This window comes from Elephantulus edwardii, unplaced genomic scaffold, assembly GCF_000299155.1.
Source record: "Elephantulus edwardii isolate Elephantulus edwardi_28Jun2011 unplaced genomic scaffold, EleEdw1.0 scaffold00275, whole genome shotgun sequence".
Classification (NCBI taxonomy): Eukaryota; Metazoa; Chordata; class Mammalia; order Macroscelidea; family Macroscelididae; genus Elephantulus; species Elephantulus edwardii.
The window spans coordinates 209,836-231,415 of record NW_006400025.1 but is presented as its reverse complement, the minus strand read 5'-3'; the positions used below and the strand labels follow the sequence as shown (position 1 = coordinate 231,415).

The 21,580-nt window shown below is 38.2% G+C and overlaps 1 protein-coding gene and 1 pseudogene across 3 annotated transcripts in view; one reads left to right on the top strand and one right to left on the bottom strand.

Moving 5' to 3' along the window:
* The window catches only part of CTNNA2 (catenin (cadherin-associated protein), alpha 2), a 1,691,926-nt gene that overhangs the window by 1,528,564 nt on the left and 141,782 nt on the right, over window positions 1-21,580 (top strand). For all 3 annotated transcript variants that reach the window (XM_006900179.1, XM_006900178.1, XM_006900180.1), the window contains exons 9-11: window positions 4,522-4,614; window positions 5,351-5,507; window positions 17,998-18,198. In XM_006900179.1, the coding sequence (XP_006900241.1) occupies window positions 4,522-4,614; window positions 5,351-5,507; window positions 17,998-18,198 (451 nt within the window). The remainder of the gene's footprint in view (window positions 1-4,521; window positions 4,615-5,350; window positions 5,508-17,997; window positions 18,199-21,580) is intronic.
* LOC102868491 lies at window positions 18,939-20,222 on the bottom strand (annotated as a pseudogene).

The window sequence follows — 21,580 nt, the reverse complement described above, 5'->3', positions numbered from 1 at the left end:
GCTTTTCAAGGAGAGGAGCAAAAGGGAGGGAGGGAGGGGGAGGGGGTTGTGCGGGGAAAAGGGGGCAACAATGAATGAATGGAATTCCAAAATCTCTGTAGATGTTCATTGAAATGAAAAATAAACAAACTAAATTAATAAAAAAAAATGAAAAAAAATACCATGAACTAGAATATACTCACTGCCTTCAAGTTGATTCCAACTTATGGACACACTCTGTGTTGAATTCCAGAGTTTTATTGGCTGTAACCATTATGGAAGTAGATCATCAGGACTTTATTTTGCTGAGCTTCTGGGTATATTCAAAGCACCAACCTAATTATCAGTCAAGTACAGATAGTGTTTTATAGGAGACTTAAGTATAGAATGCATATATAGTGTAGCTTATTCAAAAGTCAATGCAGAGACAACATAAAACAACAAAAGTAACTGAAGTTAGGAAGCCTGAAGTGTTAGTCCCTGCTCTGCTTCCAAGAAATATAACCTTGAGTACTCAATATCTTTCCTGCAAATTGATGTTAAAAAAGATCACTTATGTTTCTCCCAGGCTTCATTGAAAACTAAGTAAAATATTGAGTATTTCTGTAAGACACAAAAAGTGTTATAGCAATGTGACTCTGTGAGGAGCTGTGTGTTTCTGACTCAGATCTGGTCCTAAATATCTCATCTGGCCTAGGCTGGCTGGTTGTTAACAAAGAGCCAAAGGTAAACTGTAAAAAGTTAGAAACTATTAAGTTTGGGTTGTTTTAGATATTGATCTAAGTTTTCTCATAGAATATACTGTCATAGACTTTTTTCTCTATCTTACTCAGTTGGGAGCACTGCCAGCCTAGTAGTAAGAAGCTGCACTGACAACCAAAAGACATGTGATTCAAATCCACTAACTGTTCTATGAGAAATAAATGGGCAATCTCTACTAATGTAATTTACAACCTCTCAAAACCCACTCAAGGATCAGCTATGAGTCCGTTCTGAGCCGATTACACACAACAAAAACCTCACTCAAAGCTGAAAAACAGGATTCTTTTAATTACTGATTAATTTATTGAAGTAAATTCTGATGGAATGCACAGTATCACCACCTATCTCATTTCTTTGTAAGGAAATACTCCTCCAAATGTGAAGTAACTTAATATTATGTCATAGATAATTGTTGTGGTTATATATTATAGTATCAGATGAGATCTATAGCTGACCCTCCAGTGGCCTTTCAGAGACAGAAAATTGTATGGGAGGGGATTGCCAACATACTTCAGTGCAAAAGCTGGTGAATTCAATCTGTGTGCCCTATTGATATAGAAAGAGTAATTTCTAAATTCCTATTCTGTGTTCTCTCTACTAGACCACAATGCTGATAATTTCTTTCAAGTTAGGAACTATATATATATATATATATATATATATATATATATATGTTGTTGTTGTTATGTGCCGTCGAGTCGCCTGCGACTCATAGCGACCCTATGTACAACCACCCTAAACTCTGCTCTGTCCTGTGCAAATCGCACTGTCTCCGACACTCCCATCCCAATTATCCCAGTCACTGAATCAATCCACCTCATAGAGGGCCTTCCTCTCCTGCGCCGTCCCTCCACACTCCCAAGCATGATGTCCCTCTCTAAGGACCAGTCTCTCCTCACAACATGTCCAAAGTGTGTTAGACGGAGCCTCAGAATCCTTGCCTCCAAGGAGCCACCTGGTTTAACCCTTTCCAGGACAAATCTGTTTGTTTTCCTAGCAGTCCATGGTATTCTCAATACTCTTCTCCAGCACCACAGCTCAAAGGCATCAATTCTCCTTGTATCCTGCTTGGTCATTGTCCAACTCTCTGATGCATAACAGGTGATTGCGAAGACCATGGCCTGTATCAGACGCACCTTAGTCTCCAGAGAGACACCATTGCTCTTCAGCACTTTGGAGAGGTCCCTAACAGCAGACTTTCCCATGACAATGCGCCTTTTAATTTCCTGGCTGCTGGTGCCAAGACTGTTGACTATGGAGCCAAGCAAACTAAAGCTGTGTACAATCTCAATCTCTTCACCATCCATCCTGATGCTGCCGATTAGTCCAGTAGTGAGAATCTTTGTCTTCTTGACATTGAGCCACAATCCATATTGTAGGCTGCAGTCCTTGACACTCTGCAGCAGGCGCTTCAGGTCCTCTTCAGTTTCTGTAAGCAGGGTTGTGTCATCTGCATAACGCAGGTTGTTGATAAATCGTCCACCAATCTTGACCCCACATTTCTCCTCATAGAGCCCAGCCTCCCGGATAATCTGTTCTGCATATAGGTTGAAAAGGTATGGAGATAGGATGCATCCCTGGCATACGCCCTTCCCAATTTTGAACCATGCAGTGTTCCCTTGCTCTGTTCTGACGACTGCCTCCTGGTCCAAGTATTAGTTTCGCATTAGAACGATCAAGTGTTCTGGGATTCCCATTCTTCTCAGAGTCAGCCACAGTTTGTTATGATCTACACAGTCAAATGCCTTTGCATAGTCAATGAAACACAGATAGACATTCCTCTGGTATTCCCTGCTTTCAGCCAAGATCCATCTAACATTAGCTACAATATCTCTAGTACCACGACCCCTTCTGAAACCAGCCTGGACTTCTGGTAGTTCTCTGTTGATGTGCTGTTCCAGTCGTTTTTGGATACTTTTCAGTAAAATCTTGCTTGCATGTGAAATCAGTGAAATGGTACATATATATATGTAGCATGAAAATTGTGAAATTCTGTTAGTTTAAGGTCTAATAGGGAAGTAGACTAGTTTTGGAGGACAGAGATGAACAGGATATGAGAGGTTTGATATTTAATATACTCCTGGGCATGTTCTGTTAATCATATGTTTTTCTTGCCCAAATGTTCCTAGTCTTGGTAACATCTTTACTTTAACCTTTCTAATCCCTCTCCTCCTGTCCTCTTGACATCAGACTGAGGGAAGAAATCAATGCTATAATGTTAGCATCATATGATACTAACCTTGGCCAATCAATATGACCTTGCATTATCAACATACCTCCTTGAAGGACAAGAATAACAGAATTTAAACCCTGAATCTGGAAACTGAATTGGATGGTATGTTCCTGTTGTTATGTGCCATCAAGTTGCCTGCAATTCATAGTGACCCTATGTACAACAGCTCTGAACCCTGCTTTATCCGGAGCCAGGCTTATTTTCACCTACCCTTATTACCAAAGTCACCGAGTCTATTTGCATACCTTTCTCTTAGACTTCAATTTTCAATTTAATGTACTGGCAGCATTCCTATTGGATCATGCCAATCTGTTCTATTCATTTATCATATATGCATGACCACTAAGAGAATTTGAGTTGATCACTGGTGGATTTGCATCTTCTAAAAAGATTTTGACAAGCAAACCTTTTCTTTGATAGACAAGCGGGATCATTTCCTTCCGCCTGAATTGCTTGTCTATTTTCTGTACTGAATAACTTGGAGTTGCTCTGACACTGAACACTGTGACATAGTCTTGTCAAATACCATAATGGTTGCCCATTATGTAAAATGTTTGGAGAAACTTGCAGATTGAGTAAGGTTGGGAGGCAGAAGTGACATCCACTTCCTAAACTAGATGCCTCTGGAAGCTCTATAAACACACGGAAATGATGTTAGTTATAGAACAGAGTTCAGGACTTTGTGCAAGGGTCACTATGCGTTTTATTTGACTTGATGACACTTAAGCATTGCTAAGTGAGAGTAGTGTTACATCTGGAGGAGCATACTTCCACTTTGTACATCATTCTTTGTCAATGTGCTATATGAAGTTACCTGGGTTTGCTTTGATGCTGAAACTTGTGCCATTGGGACCCAAATATCATAATAGTTTCCCAGTGTGGCCAGTATTTGGTGGAGCTCCCAGTTGTGAAAGAGGTTTGGAAGCAGGAGTGGCATCCACTTCCTAAACCACATGCCTCTGGAAACTCTATGAACTTGGAGAAATGAGGGTAGTTATGGAAAGACTTTAGGTCTTTTATTCAGAGTTGCTTATGAGTTGTACTTGACTCAACAGCAATCATCAACAACAACAGTGGGTTTCTTTGCAATCCAAGAATTTCCTTTAATATTCTATCAGTTCAGCTCCCAGCCTTAACAACAACAACATTCTCTCAGTATTCAGAGTTTGGTACTTATGTGTCCAAGATTATAATGATAAGTTTCAAACATGAGTGGTAGGTGGTTCACATAAAAATAAAGATGGAACAGAGTGGTAGTTATGAAAAGACTGTCTAAAACAACCCAAGTGAAATGCATCATTTTGTGTGCTTGCAAATCTTGAAGCATTAATTTGCTATTAACACCCTCATTTGCTGGCAAAAAAAAAAGTTTAATGCACTCAGCATAAACAGTAGCAGCTTTTAGTTAAATATTGAACCTTGTCCTTATCTTCTTTATGAAATAATACTTCTTGGCTTGGAATTCTCCTATAAAGTTGGTAGGTCGAGCCACAGTACATTATTCCTTTGGCTCAACACGGTTTTCACTTGAATCTTCTTTAATACAGGTTGCCAACTTAGCCTGTTCCATATCCAACAATGAGGAAGGAGTGAAGTTAGTAAGAATGGCAGCCACTCAGATTGACAGTCTGTGCCCTCAGGTAAGCCTCATTTATTTTATTTCATTGGACTATTAGATCAGATACCAGACTAAATGGATAAATCTTGATACTCTAATCATTGGAGTAACCAAAATTTTGCTGTTGGCATTGTTGACCTTAGCTAATCAATATGACCTTAGCTAATCAATATGACCTTATATTAATTGCCAACTCCTTTCTTTCATGCAGATCCCCTACATGAGAGGATTGACTATTTCTTTTGCTTTTTTCCTTTCCTTCTCTCTGAAAAAAAATGCTACTTACAGTTCATTGTATATATTACCTTTCTTAAAAAAAAAAATTCTAACTACTCAAGTCTTTTCTGAATAATGAAGGAAATTACAGGCTTTTTAACTTAATTGTGCTTGTTGTGTTTATTTGAAGGGTTATTTAAACATTCATTATCTGTTGACTTTACTTCCATGACTAATTATAAGTCTGCACATGCAAGAAGCATATACTTCTGCTATATTTGTGTTAAGTACATGAAATTTGACTTTTTAACACCCGAGGTTAATTACCATAACTTAAGAAGAGCAAAACAAACAAAGTAATGACGGCTGATAACCTATCTTCTGTAAATTGTATGGTTTTTTTTATTGTCTTATCTGAACATTGAGAGCTCATTTGCTATAACAACTCCAGGTTTTAAGAGCTTTGCCATGGTCTTTGAGCTGCTTGTTCTTTTCATTAAAGAATGTGGATATCATGTCCCTGGATTGTTTCTAACAAATAGGTCATCAATGCTGCGCTCACACTAGCAGCCCGACCACAGAGCAAAGTTGCTCAGGATAACATGGATGTGTTCAAAGACCAGTGGGAGAAGCAGGTCCGAGTCTTGACCGAGGCTGTAGACGACATCACCTCAGTGGATGACTTCCTTTCAGTCTCAGGTAATCTCCATAAACAGGCCCCCTTACAAGGCACCTGGAGGGTATAACAAGAGATAAGAAATATCTTGCAAATGTTATAGGTCCACATTACAAATGTTCTCTCGGGTCCTTCAGTCATTTCTACAAATGTGATGTCAATGCCCTCTTCCGTCACACACATTCTTTTCTTTTAAAAATTGTATTGTTATTATTGTGTACTGTGAAGTCTGAACTGACCCATAGCTGACCCTCTGGCCAGTTTTCAGAGGTGTTAATCACACAAGAAGTGATTACTCATCTTTTTTCCTTGGAGAGACTGGTGGATTCAAACCCCATGCCTTCAGGATTGCAAAGCAGCTTCTTTCCACTAGGCCATGTGAGCTCCTCATGTTAATGCTCTCTTGGAAAGTTCCTTGTTGTTGTGTACATTATTTTAAGAGAAGAAAAATTGTGATACAGAGGTGTGAAACTTGAACAGATTATTTAAGGAAGTTTAGAGTTCCTGTTTTCAGTTTCTAAAGTTTTTATATAGTGCTTTTATTTGTTTATTTCAGTTTTGGTTTTGTTTTTTGTTTGTATTTCTTTTTTGTTTGTTTAAAGCAGAATGGTTTATTGGTGCATATTAATCTGGATAATATAAAATATTGCCTACTCTTCATGGATTTATGCCTGAAAATAGACAACCAGCTATTCCAATTTGTATATGTTAAGTGGATTGCTTTTACATGAAGTGTGAAGTTATCTAGCTCTGTGCTAAACCAAGCAGAACTATCAGCTACAAATGAACCCATTAGAAGGCACTTTTGAACTCACTATTAAGGCTTTGAGTATTTATCTATGAAGCTGTTAAAGGAATTGAGTGAAAGAAGATATAACTAGTCATTACTTGGAATTGTTAATTTCTTCTTTATAAATTAAACCAGACTAGAGGCACTAGTGGATTTAAATAACCATAGGACTAATTTGATATTTAACAAGACTCATCAACAGTGTCTCAAGATTGGGCCACTGGTGACAGGGTCTTTTTTCTTTTCTTTCTTTTTTCCCCCCCCCAAACACGTGCAAATACACATATTTGGTCAGTTTACTTTGAAGAACAATTGAAAGAGAGAAGTGGGGCTTCCACCGAGAAAAACATCAGGCATCTTTGTGAAGCATTAAAATACCCAAGTTACCTTTGAAATTCAAATTATTCTGATATGCATTTTACAGGTGTGTGGAATGAACACAGAGGGAAATTCAGCAACTCCATCCACTCTATTCTTATTAGTATCTGTTGATTTCAATTCTTGAAAGACTGACCTGTGAGGAAGAGTGGACTCACTGCTGGTAGGAACTAGCAAGACAGGACATCAGACTGGAAGTGAAGATATGATATCTGAAGAGAGGTTATGTTGCTGTTATATAATTTGACTACCACCTGTATTAACTCTACAAACAGCAGCTCTGAACTTTGCCATATCCTCACAATTTCCCACACATTTAGGTTTGTTGTTAAAATCACTGTGTCTGTCCGTACAACTTGTTGAAGATCTTGATCTCTTTCCCTGACCCTCCACGTTTTTGCAACACAATGTCTTTTTTTTCAAAGGACTGACTCTTTTGACAACATTCCCAAAGTACATGAGGTAAAGGTTCACCATCCTTGCTTATCAGGAATACCTGCTTGCACTTCCTCCAAGACTGGCTTTGTGCAGCCCATGGGATATTCGGTACTCTTCCCCAATACATTATTCAAATACATCTACGCTTTTTCATCAACCTTACTTGTTGTCCAACTTTCAGATGCATAAATGAGAATTGAAAATACCATGACTTGTATAAGGCACACCTTAGACTTTTAAAACTGACATCCTTGCTCTTCAGCATTTTACAGGGGTCCTTGACAGGCGATTTTTTGTTTGTTTGTTTTTTCTTAATGTTTCGATGTACTCCAAATTAAGGGTCTTCTGCATTAAGTGCTTCAAGTCTTCACTTTCTACAAAACAAGGTTATGTCATCTGCATAATGCAGGCTGTTAATGAGTTTCCCTCCAGTCCTGATGTCACATTCTTCTGCATTTGTTATAAACTGCACAGTAAAATGCTTTTGTGAATGATTTTCCCAGGGATTGTCTGTCCTTTTTATGGTGAAGCAACTAGTAAATTTCTACTGAGGCTTGTGTTTGAGTTCTGTCAGAAAGCTACAAAGTGAGATCTAATGTATAATGGATTTTAAGGATAATCAAAAAAGTCACACTCCAACAATAGAGGGCAAGACAAGACAGGTGGGAGAAATGAGCTAACATGGTAGATAGCCTATACTTGCTCTCTGCTATTTGCTTTCATGTTCACCAAAATTCTATAAAGAGGTATTAGTGTTCTGCTGTTAAGAAAACTAAGTCTTTGAAAGTGTTGAAAACCAGGCAGAGATGGTATTAAAATCCAGATCACCCTCTTTTCAGAAGCTACATAATTCTCAGTAACTCAAGAGAGAGGCAAACTTTCCTTTAGTGCTTTCTGCTTTCATTTCCATCCTTTTCCCTGTAATTCCACTGCTTTTGTTCCATTCTGTAATCCCTTTCAGGAACCTTTGTGACTTCTTGTTTTCAATGTGATTAGTTTGCCCTGCTTTGTCAAAGAAGCTATTGCTTTAAATATTCCCACATGTGGGAATTGATTGACTGATATTCAGCTTTGCTTCTCTGCCTGAAATGTTTGCTTTCCAGATAGCCAAGTCATAAAGGTCTAAAAGACAGTCTGGAACTGAAAAGTTGTTTGGAGGGGCATAATGGGGATTTGTATTGTGAGAATGATGGTTGTTGTCACTTTTGTTAGTACTTTATATATTTTCCTCCTACTTTTGGTGACCTTGAGTGCAGGAAAGAATTTCACTAGAGGTTTTTCAAGACTGTAACCAGTCTGCAGCAACTCTTGTCTTCCGATCTGTTTGTATGTCAGTTTGGACCATCAACTTTTCTGGAATGCACATGGCTGTGCACCACTGGGAGTTTCTTGGCCATGAGGAAGTGGCCACCAACACGTAGCTATTTCTAGTTTGTAGCACATTTTTGCCATAATGTCTTCAGGAAAAGAGACTTTACCCACCCCGTGCCACACTGAGCAATACAGACAGAATCTGAAAAATCTTCCTCCGCACCTAGTCTATGGAAAATGAGTAGGAATTCCCCACATGCTGCTCTATTCAAGGAGGAATTATTGTAGAACTTGAAACTTTGCAGTATATCCTTTCTTTGAACACATATACAAAAATTTCTGAGGGTAGGTGAGGAAAGTCTTATCTCCAACTTTTTCTTTAGTGCAAAGAGCTACCTCTTTTGCCACCTTTCTCCCTGTCATTACTTTGTGCATTTAATTATTGCCAATAAAAAGAAAAGGCTTTGGCTGCTGCTGATAACACTGTGCAGCGCAACCCCAGTGGTACAAGTGCCCCGGCATGCCATGACAGGAAAATGAACAGGCGCTGTCAGGGAGCCAGCCTTGGCAGGGCCTGCCAGAGCATGCCTTTGGAGCTGACAATTGGAGGCGGCAGGCACCTTTCCACAGACTGACTTGATAAATAATGATACAGCCCGCTCTGTCCTGCTGGTAGAGTGTGGACACAGCCCAGTAGTTGGGGAAACTACTTCCCATCTCCTCTCTGAGCTGGAGCCAAAATATTTGCATCAGTAAATTGCAAGTTTGGCCCAGGAGATATTTTGGAATGACATTAATGACATTTTCTGTATCAGTTTCTTCTTTAGGGAAATAGCTATTCTAGAAGGAAACTCTATTTTTTTTTTTAAAAAGGTTTATCTTTGTTTTTAAAGGGCTGCAGTGTTTTTCATGCTACATGAACTTACATGTTTGAGTGTTTAATTCCTCTAAATAAAATGCAACAGATTGGGGTGCAGTAATATTATAGGAAAAAAACCAATTTTCAGATATAGCCAGAGCTCATAAAAAAAAGAGAGAGAAATAGCTATGGTAGATCACTTAAACTTTTCCCACTGGGCAAAAAAAACTACAATTTTTAATACTGTTTTAAAATGTGCTACTTGGCATTAACCACGTGATAGTGTAATTCTTGGCCTTAACTCACAAAATCCCACGATTCTGAGATCTGATAAAGCTATTAACTCATTATCATCATTTTGTTATTGTTGTTGTGTTTGCCATTTTACTTTTCTTTTTACTCTTCCAATTTTCTAAGTTTTCAACATTCTTAAAAAAAACAAAAACACAAAAGCCCACCAACATCCACACAGTGAACTTTGTTTTAGAATTTATAAGGTAGAACATTCAGGTTTATAATGATCAAGTTCTCTGGTCACAGTGATTTTTCTAACTGGAGAAGCTTGCTTGCAAAAATTCAAAGAAATACATCATGAAAGATGCTGCAGTCAAGTGTTTTCTGAAATGTTCAGACATGGTATTTGGTATCCGGATGTGACATCCAAAATGCCTGGCTGGTTTCATCAGGCAGTGTGAAGTCATCTCTGAAATACTTAGGTACATTTCATGATTGTTTTCCCTTCTATGTCCTTGAGTTGGAGCAGCATTCCTCTATCTTTTCACTTAATGAATTCTTTCTCCTGAAAAATCTCACTATAAAACTGTGTCATTGATTGTTCCTCTTCAGTGGATATGTTCATTCAGAACATCTTCTCTATTGTCTCTACATTCAATACACACCGTCAGGAAGGCAATTAGGAATCAAGGATGGATTTCACCTTTATGTAATTCATTGCCCTTCTTGAAAAATGCTAGACCCTAGAAAGGTGTTCTTTCCTGCCTATGGGCCTTATAGCTCATTGTGTAAAGAATGGCAGAAAGAAATTGGTAAAAAGGGCCAAGTATTTGCTATATTCACCAAATGTGGTCATTTGAGCAATGTTATTATTTATACTGGTATAAAATCTATTTAAGAATGTGACTGAATAATAAAGGTTTTTAATATAATGTATAATATACATAAAAAGAATTACTTTCATGAGGAATTTTTTCTTAAGAAGAGTTTATTATTTTTAAGAACAAATATGCAGAAATAATATTGAGAAATAAAGCTAATTTGTAATAACTAATCTATTAATATATTGTAGCATTAGAAAAACTAATACTTTTTTATATATAATAAGGATAATATACCTAATCATTTACTCAATTGGTTGATGTTTTTATTGATGGCCCTGTGGGTAAGGATTTGCATTGTAACTCAAAGACAAGAGGCTTGAAGTTACCAGCTGCTCTGAGGAAGGAAGGTGGACAGTCTTCTTTATGATTTTTATAGCCTCTGAAAACTATCTAGAATGTCAGCGATGAGTCGATGCTGACTTATGGAAATGAATTGAGTTGTTATTATTGTTTATTGATTAAATTCAGTGACTTTCTGGCTCATTCTCTCTTACTTCAGGTAAATAAAAGCAATATTAGGTGAGATTTTTATGGTTATGTAAATTAATTGCATATATTCATCTTGGAAAACAGCTTGTTAAAAAAGTAATTTTATTTTAAAATTTAGACCATAAGTAGACTTCTGAGAATTAAAAAAAAAATTAAAATTATATTAATTGTAAAAAAAATTACCTAGTTTGTTCATAGGGTCACTATAAGTCATCTATGATTCAATGGCACCTAATAACTATAACAATGATAACATAGAGAAAGCTACGCTGGCCTAGTGGACAGAAAGTTATGCTACCAAGCCCAAGGTAGGTGATTTTAATCTGCAGCCCTCAGGCCTGGTTCAAATAGTTTTTCTGTCAAATATTCTTCTAGGTGCTATAGCACTGGTCTGTGCATTTTTGTTACAGAGGTAACTCATCTTTGCTGTGATGCTGAACACTGTCACACCGATGTGCCAAATGTGATAATGGTTACCCTTGGTTGACAGTGTTTGATGGAGCTTACCGATTAAAACAAGCCTGGAAGAAGGAGTGGCATCCACTTCTGAAATGGCTTGCCTCAGGAAACTCTATGAACAGTGCTCAGGCCTTTTGTTCATAAGGTCACTATGAGTCATCTACAACTTGATGGCACCTAACAACAACAGTATAGTTAAGATACTGTTCTTAACTATATTGTTCATTATCATCTCCGCAATTCTGTATTCTAACTATACATAGGAAAGCATAACTATGCCTGTTCTTACATTACTATGCTGTTCAAAGAAAGTGGTATCTGGATGTATGGTTTTGAATGGAAGTTCTTTTCAGGGACTCCTTTACAGGGACCATGAGAAATTTTAATTTTCTTGAGGTACTTATTTGAATATTTTTTAAGATACTTATTAGAATAAAATCTTGTGCTTAAAGTCATTTACCAAGTCCACTTTGAGTTAACTTTCCCCCCTCAGCTATTCTTTAGATTAACTTTTGTGATACAGTGCTAAATCTCCCAAAAATGCAGTTTTAATCTTATAATAAAATTTTCTTAGGGCTGTATTTTCATAATTAAAAAGTTTTCTTTTTGTCTCTTTGTCTTTTATTGAAAAAATATTAGCATTCAGAAAACTCTACTTATTTACACTTTTTTAAAAAAGAAATTATAGTTAAGTTTAAGCATTCAATATATTTTTACCTTTTTTGTTTGAGATGAAAGGATTAGGTTAGATAAAATAATAAAGGTTTTAGTGAGGAAATGATGTTGTACTAAAAACTATTTCTTACCATCCAACTGGGAAAAACTCATATTGTATCCCCCAGCAGGTTTTCAGAGGTTGTAAATCACATGGGAGAATATTGGGCTTAGGTACATCAGGAATACTGAGGATGGTGCAGGATAGAACAGGGTTTAGATCTGCTTTTCATAGGGTTGCTATGAGCCATACTTGACCATATCTAACAACAACTGAAGAAGTTATGTCCCCAGGCAGTATACAAGTTAACACTCTTGACTGTTTTAAAAAGAAAAAGGTTGGAGGACTTAGTCTATCTGGCATGGACTTCTTAGGAGAGTATGCCTAGCAATATCCTTGCGAAAAATCAGCACTTGAAAACTGACACATATGGAATCACAATGAACTGAGATTGAATCCACCTTACCCGTGGTTTAAAGAAGAAATGATGGAAGGATATGAAACAAGAACAATAACTATGATAGATGTCTCCCCCAACCCATTAAACAAGGAAGTCATATGGCATATTTGTTCTTGTATAATGCTAACAGAATGTTGCAAATTATAATTTCCTTGTCATAAAAGATTCATTATCTACTACATTATGAGGAAGCCCTGGTGGTCTAGTGGGTAAGTAGTTTTGTTGTTGCCAGTTCAAAGAAAGATGATTTGAATACACCAGTTGCTCCAAGAAAGAATGATAGGCAATCCTCACCCACGTGATCTACAACCTCTGAAAACCTGCTGGAGGATACACTATGAGTTTGTCCCAGTTGGATGGCAAGAAATAGCCCAAAAGTAAAATGTTACTATAAATAATAAGAAATGTATGTAGTAATTTATCAGCAGGGAATTTTCAGAAGTTCAAGCTGCATTAAAAGACATAGAATGAGAAATATCATTGCTATCAGAAAGAAGCTTATGTTTGTGACACTGATTATGCAAAAACATTCAGTTATGTGTATCATGACAAATTATTGATAACTATGAAAATGGACAATGTCAGGATATTTAATTGTATTTATATGGACCTTATATACAGATTAAGAATCTACTCTAGCATAACAAAAGTTTACTGCACTTTAAAAACAAGAAAAGTATGCATCAAAGTTGCATCTTTTTCAACCTTAATGCTGAGCAAATAATCTGAGAAGGTAACTATATGAAGAATAATATTACATCAGAACTGGAAAAGTAACCACTAACAAACTGAGACATGCAGATGACAAATTATTTCTCAAAATAAAGATGACTTAAGTTTTGTTGATAAATTAAAAAACCTTTCAATAAAAATATTTATAGTTATAATATAAAATATAATCTTCAGTGTATGAATTAAACTTCAACACAAAGAAAAAAAAAATCTTGGCTGGTCCAAAGGTAGTAGATTCTCTCAACTATTGCACATGTTGATCTTCTTGTCTACCATTCTGCACTGGACTGGTGGTTGTTGTCGCTCTTATGTACCACTGAGTCACTTACAACTCATAGTGACCCTATGTACAACAGCCCTAAACTCTGCTCTGCCCTGTGCCAATCCCACTGTCTCTGACACTTCCATCCCAATGACCCCAGTCACTGAATCAATCCACCTCATAGAGGGCCTTCCCCCCCTGCATTGTCCCTCCACCCTCCCAAGCATGATGTCCCTCTCCAAGGACCGGTCTCTCCTTACAACATATCCAAAGTATGTTAGACAGAGCCTTAGAATCCTTGCCTCCAAGGAGTCACCCAGTTTAACCCTTTCCAGGATGCATCTCTTTGTTTTCCTAGCAGTCCATGGTACTCTCAATACTCTTCTCCAGCACCACAGCTCAAAGGCATCAATTCTCCTTCTATCCTCCTTGGTCATTGTCCAACTCGCTGATGCATAACAAATGATAGAAAAGACCATGGCCTGTATCAGATTCACCTTAGTCTCCAGAGAGACACCATTGCTCTTCAGTACTTTAGAGAGGTCCCTAACAGCAGACTCTGCCATGGCAATACTCCTTTTAATTTCCTGGCTACTTGTGCCAAAAGTGTTGACTGTAGAGCCAAGCAAAGTAAAGCTGTGAACAATCTCAATCTCTTCACCATCCAACCTGATGCTGCCAATTGGGCCAGTGGTGAGAATCTTTGTCTTCTTAACATGGAGTCTCAATCCATATTGGAGGCTACAGTCCTTGACACTCTGCAGCAAACACTTCAGGTCCTCCTCAGTTTCAGCAAGCAGGGTTCTGTCATCTTCATACCACAGATTGTTGATAGATCTTCCACCAATCTTGGCCCTACATTCCTCCTCATAGAGCCCAGCCTCCCGGGCAATCTGTTCTGCATAGAGGTTGAAAAGGTATAGAGACAGGACACATCCCTGGTATACACACTTCCCAATTTTGAACCATGCAGTGTTCCCTTGCTCTGTTCTGACAACTGCCTCCTGGTCCAAGTATAGGTGTCTCATTAGCACGATCAAGTGTTCTGGGATTCCCATTCTTCTCAGAGTCAGCCACAGTTTGTTATTATCCACACAGTCAAATGCCTTTGCATAGTCAATGAAACACAGATATACATTCTTCTGGTATTCCCTGCTTTCAGCTAAGATTCATCTAACATCAGCTACAATATCCCTAGTACCACGACCCCTTCTAAACCCAGCCTGGACTTCTGGCAGTTCTCTGCTGATGTGCTGTTCCAGTCATTTTTGGATAATCTTCAATAGAATCTTGCTTGCATGTGAAATTAATTATATTGTTCTAAAGTTTCCACACTCTTTTGGGTCACCTTTCTTTGGGATGGGAACAAATATAGATCTCTTCCAGTCAGTTGGTCAAGTGGTTGTTTTCCGGATTTCTTGACACAACTTGGTGAGCACGTGCAGGGCAGCATCTGTTAGCTGAAATAGGTCAATTGGTATACCACTGGACTGGTAGAACATAATAATGTTTAAAAAAGGGAAACAAAAATCTTCACAACTGTACCAATAAACAGCATCATGATGAATGGAAAAATAATTTAAGTTACCAAATATTTCATTTTACTAGGCTCCACTATCAATACCTATGACACCAGCAGTCTAGGCCTTAAGTAGCATATTATATTGAGCATATGTCCTAATTAAATTGCTAAAGAGGACGAAATTGAGCTTGACACAAGGCATAACATTTTCAGTTTTTTAATATGTATGATACTGTATGATAAATAAGACTGAATAAAAATCCATGCCTTAGAATTGTGGTAGTGACAAAGAATATTGAATACACCATGGACTGCTAAAATAAATCTGTTTTGGAAAAATTACAACCAGAATATTCCTTAGAAGTAAAGATGGTAAGACTTTATATCACATAATTTGTGTACTAGGAAAAGTAAATCAGGACCTTGTGGGTAGACCTTGTATCTAAAAGGTGGTTGGGCCGAACTAAGTCTCCAGTTTGGAGACTTGAGTGAAGTGGTTGGATTCTAGAAGATAGTTTCTTTTGTCTTGATGAGGGTTGGCTGTGGACTGTTTGGCTTTTGGGTTTTGGGGGTTTCCCCCCCTTTACAATTGGGTGTGAACTGATTGAATTTTCAGATTTAGCTAACAATGTGCTGTGAGCTAGAAACCTCTTGGTTTAGAGTCAACCAGGACCTGGTGAGCAAACATTGTATTTAAAAGGCTGTTAGGCCCAACTAAGTCTCTAGATTGCAGGCTCATGTCTGAAGTAGGTCTGATGTTAATTGTGTTTGGGATGAGCATTCTAAGTGGTATGATACTGGTTTGCTGATTTGCTGTACTGAAGTAATTTGGGCTTATTGTGATGCTGAATGCTGTGCCACTGATGTGTCAAATGCCATAATGATTACCCATAGGGGAAGTGTTTGGTGGAGCTCTCAGATTAAGGCAGGTTTGGAAGCAGGAGTGTCATCCACTTTCTGAACAACATGCCACTGGAAACTCTAAGAATATAGAGAAACAACAATAGTTATAGTACAGGCTTCAGATCTTTAGTTCATAGGGTCATGATGGGTCATGCTCAGTTTGATACTTAACAACATTAAGAAGGACTAGTCATTGGAGAAGGACATGATGCTCAGTAAAGTAAAACTTCAGCACAAAAGACAGAGACCTTCAACCAGATAGACTGAAAATATGCCTTAAAAATAGACTCAAGTGTAACAGTGATTGTGATGACAACACATTATTAGTCAATGTTAATTTCTGTATGATGTTCTTTTCCAAGGACTGGCCCTTCTTGACAACATCCCCAAAAAATGTAAGCCAAAGTTTAAACATCTTTGCCTCTAAGGAACACCCTAGTTGTACTTACTCCAAGGCAGACTTGTTTGTTATTTTTGCAGTCCATGGGATATTTAGTATTCTTCACCAACATTATAATGCAAACATACCGATTCTTCTTCTGACATTCTTATACATTGTCCAACTTACAGATACATAAGAAGTAATGACTATGGCTTCAATCAGGTGCATCTTAGCCTTTAAACTGACATCTTTGCTCTTGGGGTCTTAGAAGAGGATTTGACAGCAGATTTTTCTATTGCATCAAGTCTTTTAATATTTTGCCTGCTGATGTAGTAGGTGTTGACTGTGGATCCAAGTAAAAGGGAAATCTTTGAAAAGTTCAAACTTTTTTTTTGTTTTTTTCAAACTCCATTTATCATTATACCTATTGGTCCAGTGGTACTGTTGTTTTCTTTATGTTGATATGTAATCCTTATTGAAGGCTGAATAGCACAGGTTGTTGATGGGTTTTCCTACAAAGACTTTTTGAAGGAAAGAAAAAAAAAAGATCAAACAAACTTTAACACAAAGCTTTGACTCTGATTATGTTTGGAAATTTCTTGACAAGCTTGACTTCATATGGGCTGACACAATTATTCTAAAAAAATCTTTTTATGTAATATTTCTCAAATTTTGAAAGTAAGGACAGCATGTCTTCAAAGTGTGGTTTTAAATCAGAAACATTAATGTCCTTGGGTAACTTAGCAAAAATGCAAATTGTTTTCCTCCCACTCTTACCCCTACCTACTTAACCAAAAGGATCCAATAGATTGAGAAAAGCTACAGGGTCTATAGGTGATGCCCAAGTTTAAGAACCTTTCCTTTAATGCTAAAATATGCTTTTTAAACACCATTTTAATGTAATTAGGTTGGAAGTCATCTGGAGTGGCTGGATTCTACAGAGATTGTTTTCTGGTTCTGGTGAGAATTAGGGTAGAATGTTTACTCACTATTGGATGCTAAACACTGTGACACTGATGTGTCAAATGCGATAATGTTACCCAATGATGGACAGTGTTGGGTGGAGCTCCCCAATTAAAACAAGCTTAGAAGCAGGAGTGGCATCCACTTCCAAAATAACTTGCCTCCGGAAACTCGATGAATGTGGAGAGTAGATGAAATTTATATAAGTGTTCAGGTCTTTCATTCACAGGATCACTAGAGTCGCTATGAGTTGTCTACGACTCACAGCACCTAACAACAACAGCATGTATTGAGATGGCTTCAGTAGCATAGCTTGTTGGGAATTGCACTGCTAACTCAAAATCCATGCCAATCTGGGAGTTTCTAATTGACTGGCACCTCCACAAGAGAAACCCACTTGGAGAGTCAGTTATGAGTTGGTCTTCACTCCACAACAATAAGATAGCTATATATATATATATATAACACATAATAATTAATGAATCAGTCTTAGATTTTCCTATTAATGTCTCAACTCAATAAAAAAAAAAAAAACCCTACTCATTAAGTCAGAACCAAGTCAGAGTTAATCCTCCAGTGAGTTTATAGAGGTTGTAAGTCAGAACAGCTATTGGCTTTGAACATCCTGCCTCAAGGATGATGACATACCTCCCTAACCACAAGGCTATTATAGCTCACCAACTAAGTGATATAAAATCACGTAAATGTGTATATGTTATGTCTTCTCTACAGAAAATCACATCTTGGAAGATGTTAACAAATGTGTGATAGCACTCCAAGAGGGAGACGTGGACACCCTGGATCGGACTGCAGGGGCCATCAGGGGCCGAGCAGCCCGAGTAATCCACATCATCAATGCTGAGATGGAGAACTACGAAGCCGGAGTTTATACTGAGAAAGTGCTGGAAGCTACAAAATTGCTCTCTGAGACAGGTAACCATGAATATTAGATCTTACCAAAATGTTGATATCCTAGTTAATTTTCATATATACATAAATTTGTGTTTTTATATCCCTAGATCTTTATGCTTGTTTCTAAATATTGCATGATCAAGACAGAAACACAATACTGAGTATTCTTTATTTCCTTTTATTTTGTCACTTTATGTGAATAAAAATAATATTGTTACTTTGCAATCATATATTATCATACCAGTTGCCATGGAATAGACTCTGACCCCTGGTGACCTATATGTTTTAGGGTAGAATCATCCTTCATGCTTTCAATGATGGATACTTGAGAAGTAGATAGCTAGACCTTTCTTCAGAGGTGCATTTGAGTGGAATTGAACATTCAATGTTTTGGTTAGTGGCCTAGTGCTTTAGTCATCTGTATTCCTAAAGACTTCCATCTCTCTCTCTCTTTCTCTCTCTTTCTCTTCTATTATCATCTATCTATCTATCATCTATCTATCTATCTATCTATCTATCTATCTATCTATCTATCTATCTATCATCTATAACATCTTGTTGTTGTGTACCATTGAGTGGAAACTGACTCACAGTTAACCTTCTAGTCAGTTTTTCAGAGACAGTAAATAGTATAAGAGGAGATACCCCATTTTTTTGGTATTTTTTGCTTTGTTTCTGTTGTTTTTAATCTTCAGTTTCCTTTAATAAGCTCTATACTCCACAAAGGACAGATGCAGACAGCTAGGTGACCAGCTGCTCACTCACTTGAAGATCTTGCCCTGATTAAAGGCTTTGCGCACATGCTGGGAGGACTCCTCCCAGCAAAAGCACTCTTGAAGGAGCTTCTGGGTCTCCCCACTGACAGAATCCAGTTTTTGCCATATATATGACTCCGAGTCCACCTGCCAATCTGTACTCAGCAGGAAGGCAAGCTCTTGTTTCCTGTAGACCCAAACTCCAGAAATGGAGCTGCTTCTGTTGGTTCCAAAGAGGATGGAATTGGCAAAGGCATTCTCCCTCAGTTTACCCAATCACTGAAACATTCCGGTGATGAAGTTGCAGCTCATGAAGATCTGGGTGATCTCTTCAGGAAAGCAGTACTTGTCATACCAAAAGGACCAGCCATCTTTATCAAAGTACTCCCCAAAATGAGACAGGATCACAGAGAGTGTATCCTCATTGGAGCACTTGCACTTAAATTAAACCAACACAAAGGTACTTATGTATGAACAGGTGACCAAAGGGGTTCTTGGCCTTTACCTCAGCAGCCAGCCGTGCCTACTTACATTCGTCCATCTCTTCCTCAGGAGCAGATGTGGCCTTCTTCCCTTCCTTATGCCTAACCTGGGCCTTCTGCTTCTCCTTTAGTGGTCCCTTCTCTTTCTGTGGGACCTCTTTTTCACGCTGGCTTTCTGCAAACTTATTAGCATCAGATTGGGCCATCTTCTCACAGAGCTTCACCTCTCGCAGGGCATAGTGGAACTTCGGTTTATTAATGGAGGTGAGGAGCCAGGTATGGTATTAGGAAAGGCCTAGTGGAAAGAAAGCTCTATTACCTGTTTGCAGAGCCACAGTAGGATACACACAACTAGGATGTCAACCAGGGTCACACGTTCACCCATCAAAAATAGTCCTTGTTTTCAACTGAGTATCCAGGAGGCCCAGAATTTGCTTCACCTCCTCCTTGGCATTTTCTGTATCCTGCTTGTTATGATGCATGATGTCCAAGGTGGAGAACACCCAAATTCTTGCTGAGGGGGGTGATGTCACTGTCAGCAAAGCTTAACCACTGCACCACCTGAGCTGCTGCCTCTGAGGAACTTCTTTGCAGTTTGTCATTGCTCATGTAATAGGCAATGGCTTTGCTCTCCAACTCAGAATCCATTGTCACCCTCAAATTCTGGAAACTTGCCAACTGGAAATTGGAAAAGAAAAATTGGGGTAGAATTGATTTGGCCAACTTGAGCCCCACTATACTGAGAAGCAATGAGGGCTTTGAAGGCTCTCCAGTCTTCTGAGTATGTATACTGGGTCCCAGTCACCATGGTGATTCCACAGAGAAAGGGCACAACTAGTAGATTTGAACTATGGGCCTTAAAGTTGGCAGCCCAAATAGTTCTGAAGCCACACCCAGGTTTATCAAGGCTTTGTTCACAATAGTGAAAAGGTGAAAACAACCTAAGTTCCCATCAACAAACGAATGGATAGAAAAACTGTGGTATATCCACACAATGGAATACTATGCTGCATTGAAAAACAAGGAACTCATGAAATATTATACAAAATGGGTGATCCTTGAGGACATTATGCTGGGTGAAATATCTCAGTCACAAAAGGAAAAATACTGTGTAGTGCCACTGTTATAAAACAAGACTGACATTGAAATTGAGGGGTGACTGAGAAAGATGGGATAGATTATGTATACTGCATTGAAACAGATGGGGGAAAGAACTGTTTAAAAGGTTTATATCATTAGATCTTATTGTCATGTCCGGAGTCCAGAATGAAGGATGCATAGGGGAGTGGACTTGGGGGCATGGATTGTATAATAATTAAAGAATTTTTCTTTTACTTTTCAAAACAAAGGCTGTATAGTGGAGTGGACTTGGTGGGGAGGGATTGTATAACAATGAAAGAATTTTTCTTATACTTTTCAAAACAAAGGCTGCATAGTGGAGTGGACTTGGGGGGAGGGATTGTAGAACAATGAAAAAAAATTCTTTTACTTTTCAAAGAGAAGAGCAATGTTGAGGGGGGTGTTGGACATGAAGAAAAGTGCATAAATGAATGAATGGAACTACAAAGTCTCTGTAAACTTTCATTAAAATTAATTTAAAAGTATAATAACCCCCCCTAAAAATGGCTCTGAAGCCTGCCCTATCCTGAGCCAGTATCACTATATCTGACATACCTACTCCTATTACCCCATTTACTATGTCAAACCATCTCATCTGAGGTCTTCCTCTCCTGTACATCCCTCCTCCCCTCCAAGCATGATGTCCTTCTCCAAAGTTCAGTCCCTCATGGCCACATGTCCAAAGTATGTGAGACAGAACTTCAAAATCCTTACCTCCAAGGAGCAGCTTGCTTTTACCCTTTCTAAGACAGACCTGTTTCTTTTCTTCACAGTCCATGGTATGTTCAATACTCTTCTCCAGCACCATAACTCAAAGTCATGGATATTTCTGTTATCTTTAGTCATTTTCCAGCTTTCTGATGCATATCAAGTAATTACAAAAACCGTGGCCTGAATCAGGCTCACCTTAGACTCTAGAGTGACATCATTGCTCTTTTAGCACTTTGGAGAGGTCTTTGAAAGCAGACATCCCTAATGAAATTAATCTTTTGGTGCCAAGACTGTTAATTGTGAAGCTAAGCCAACTGAAATTCTTAACAATTTCAA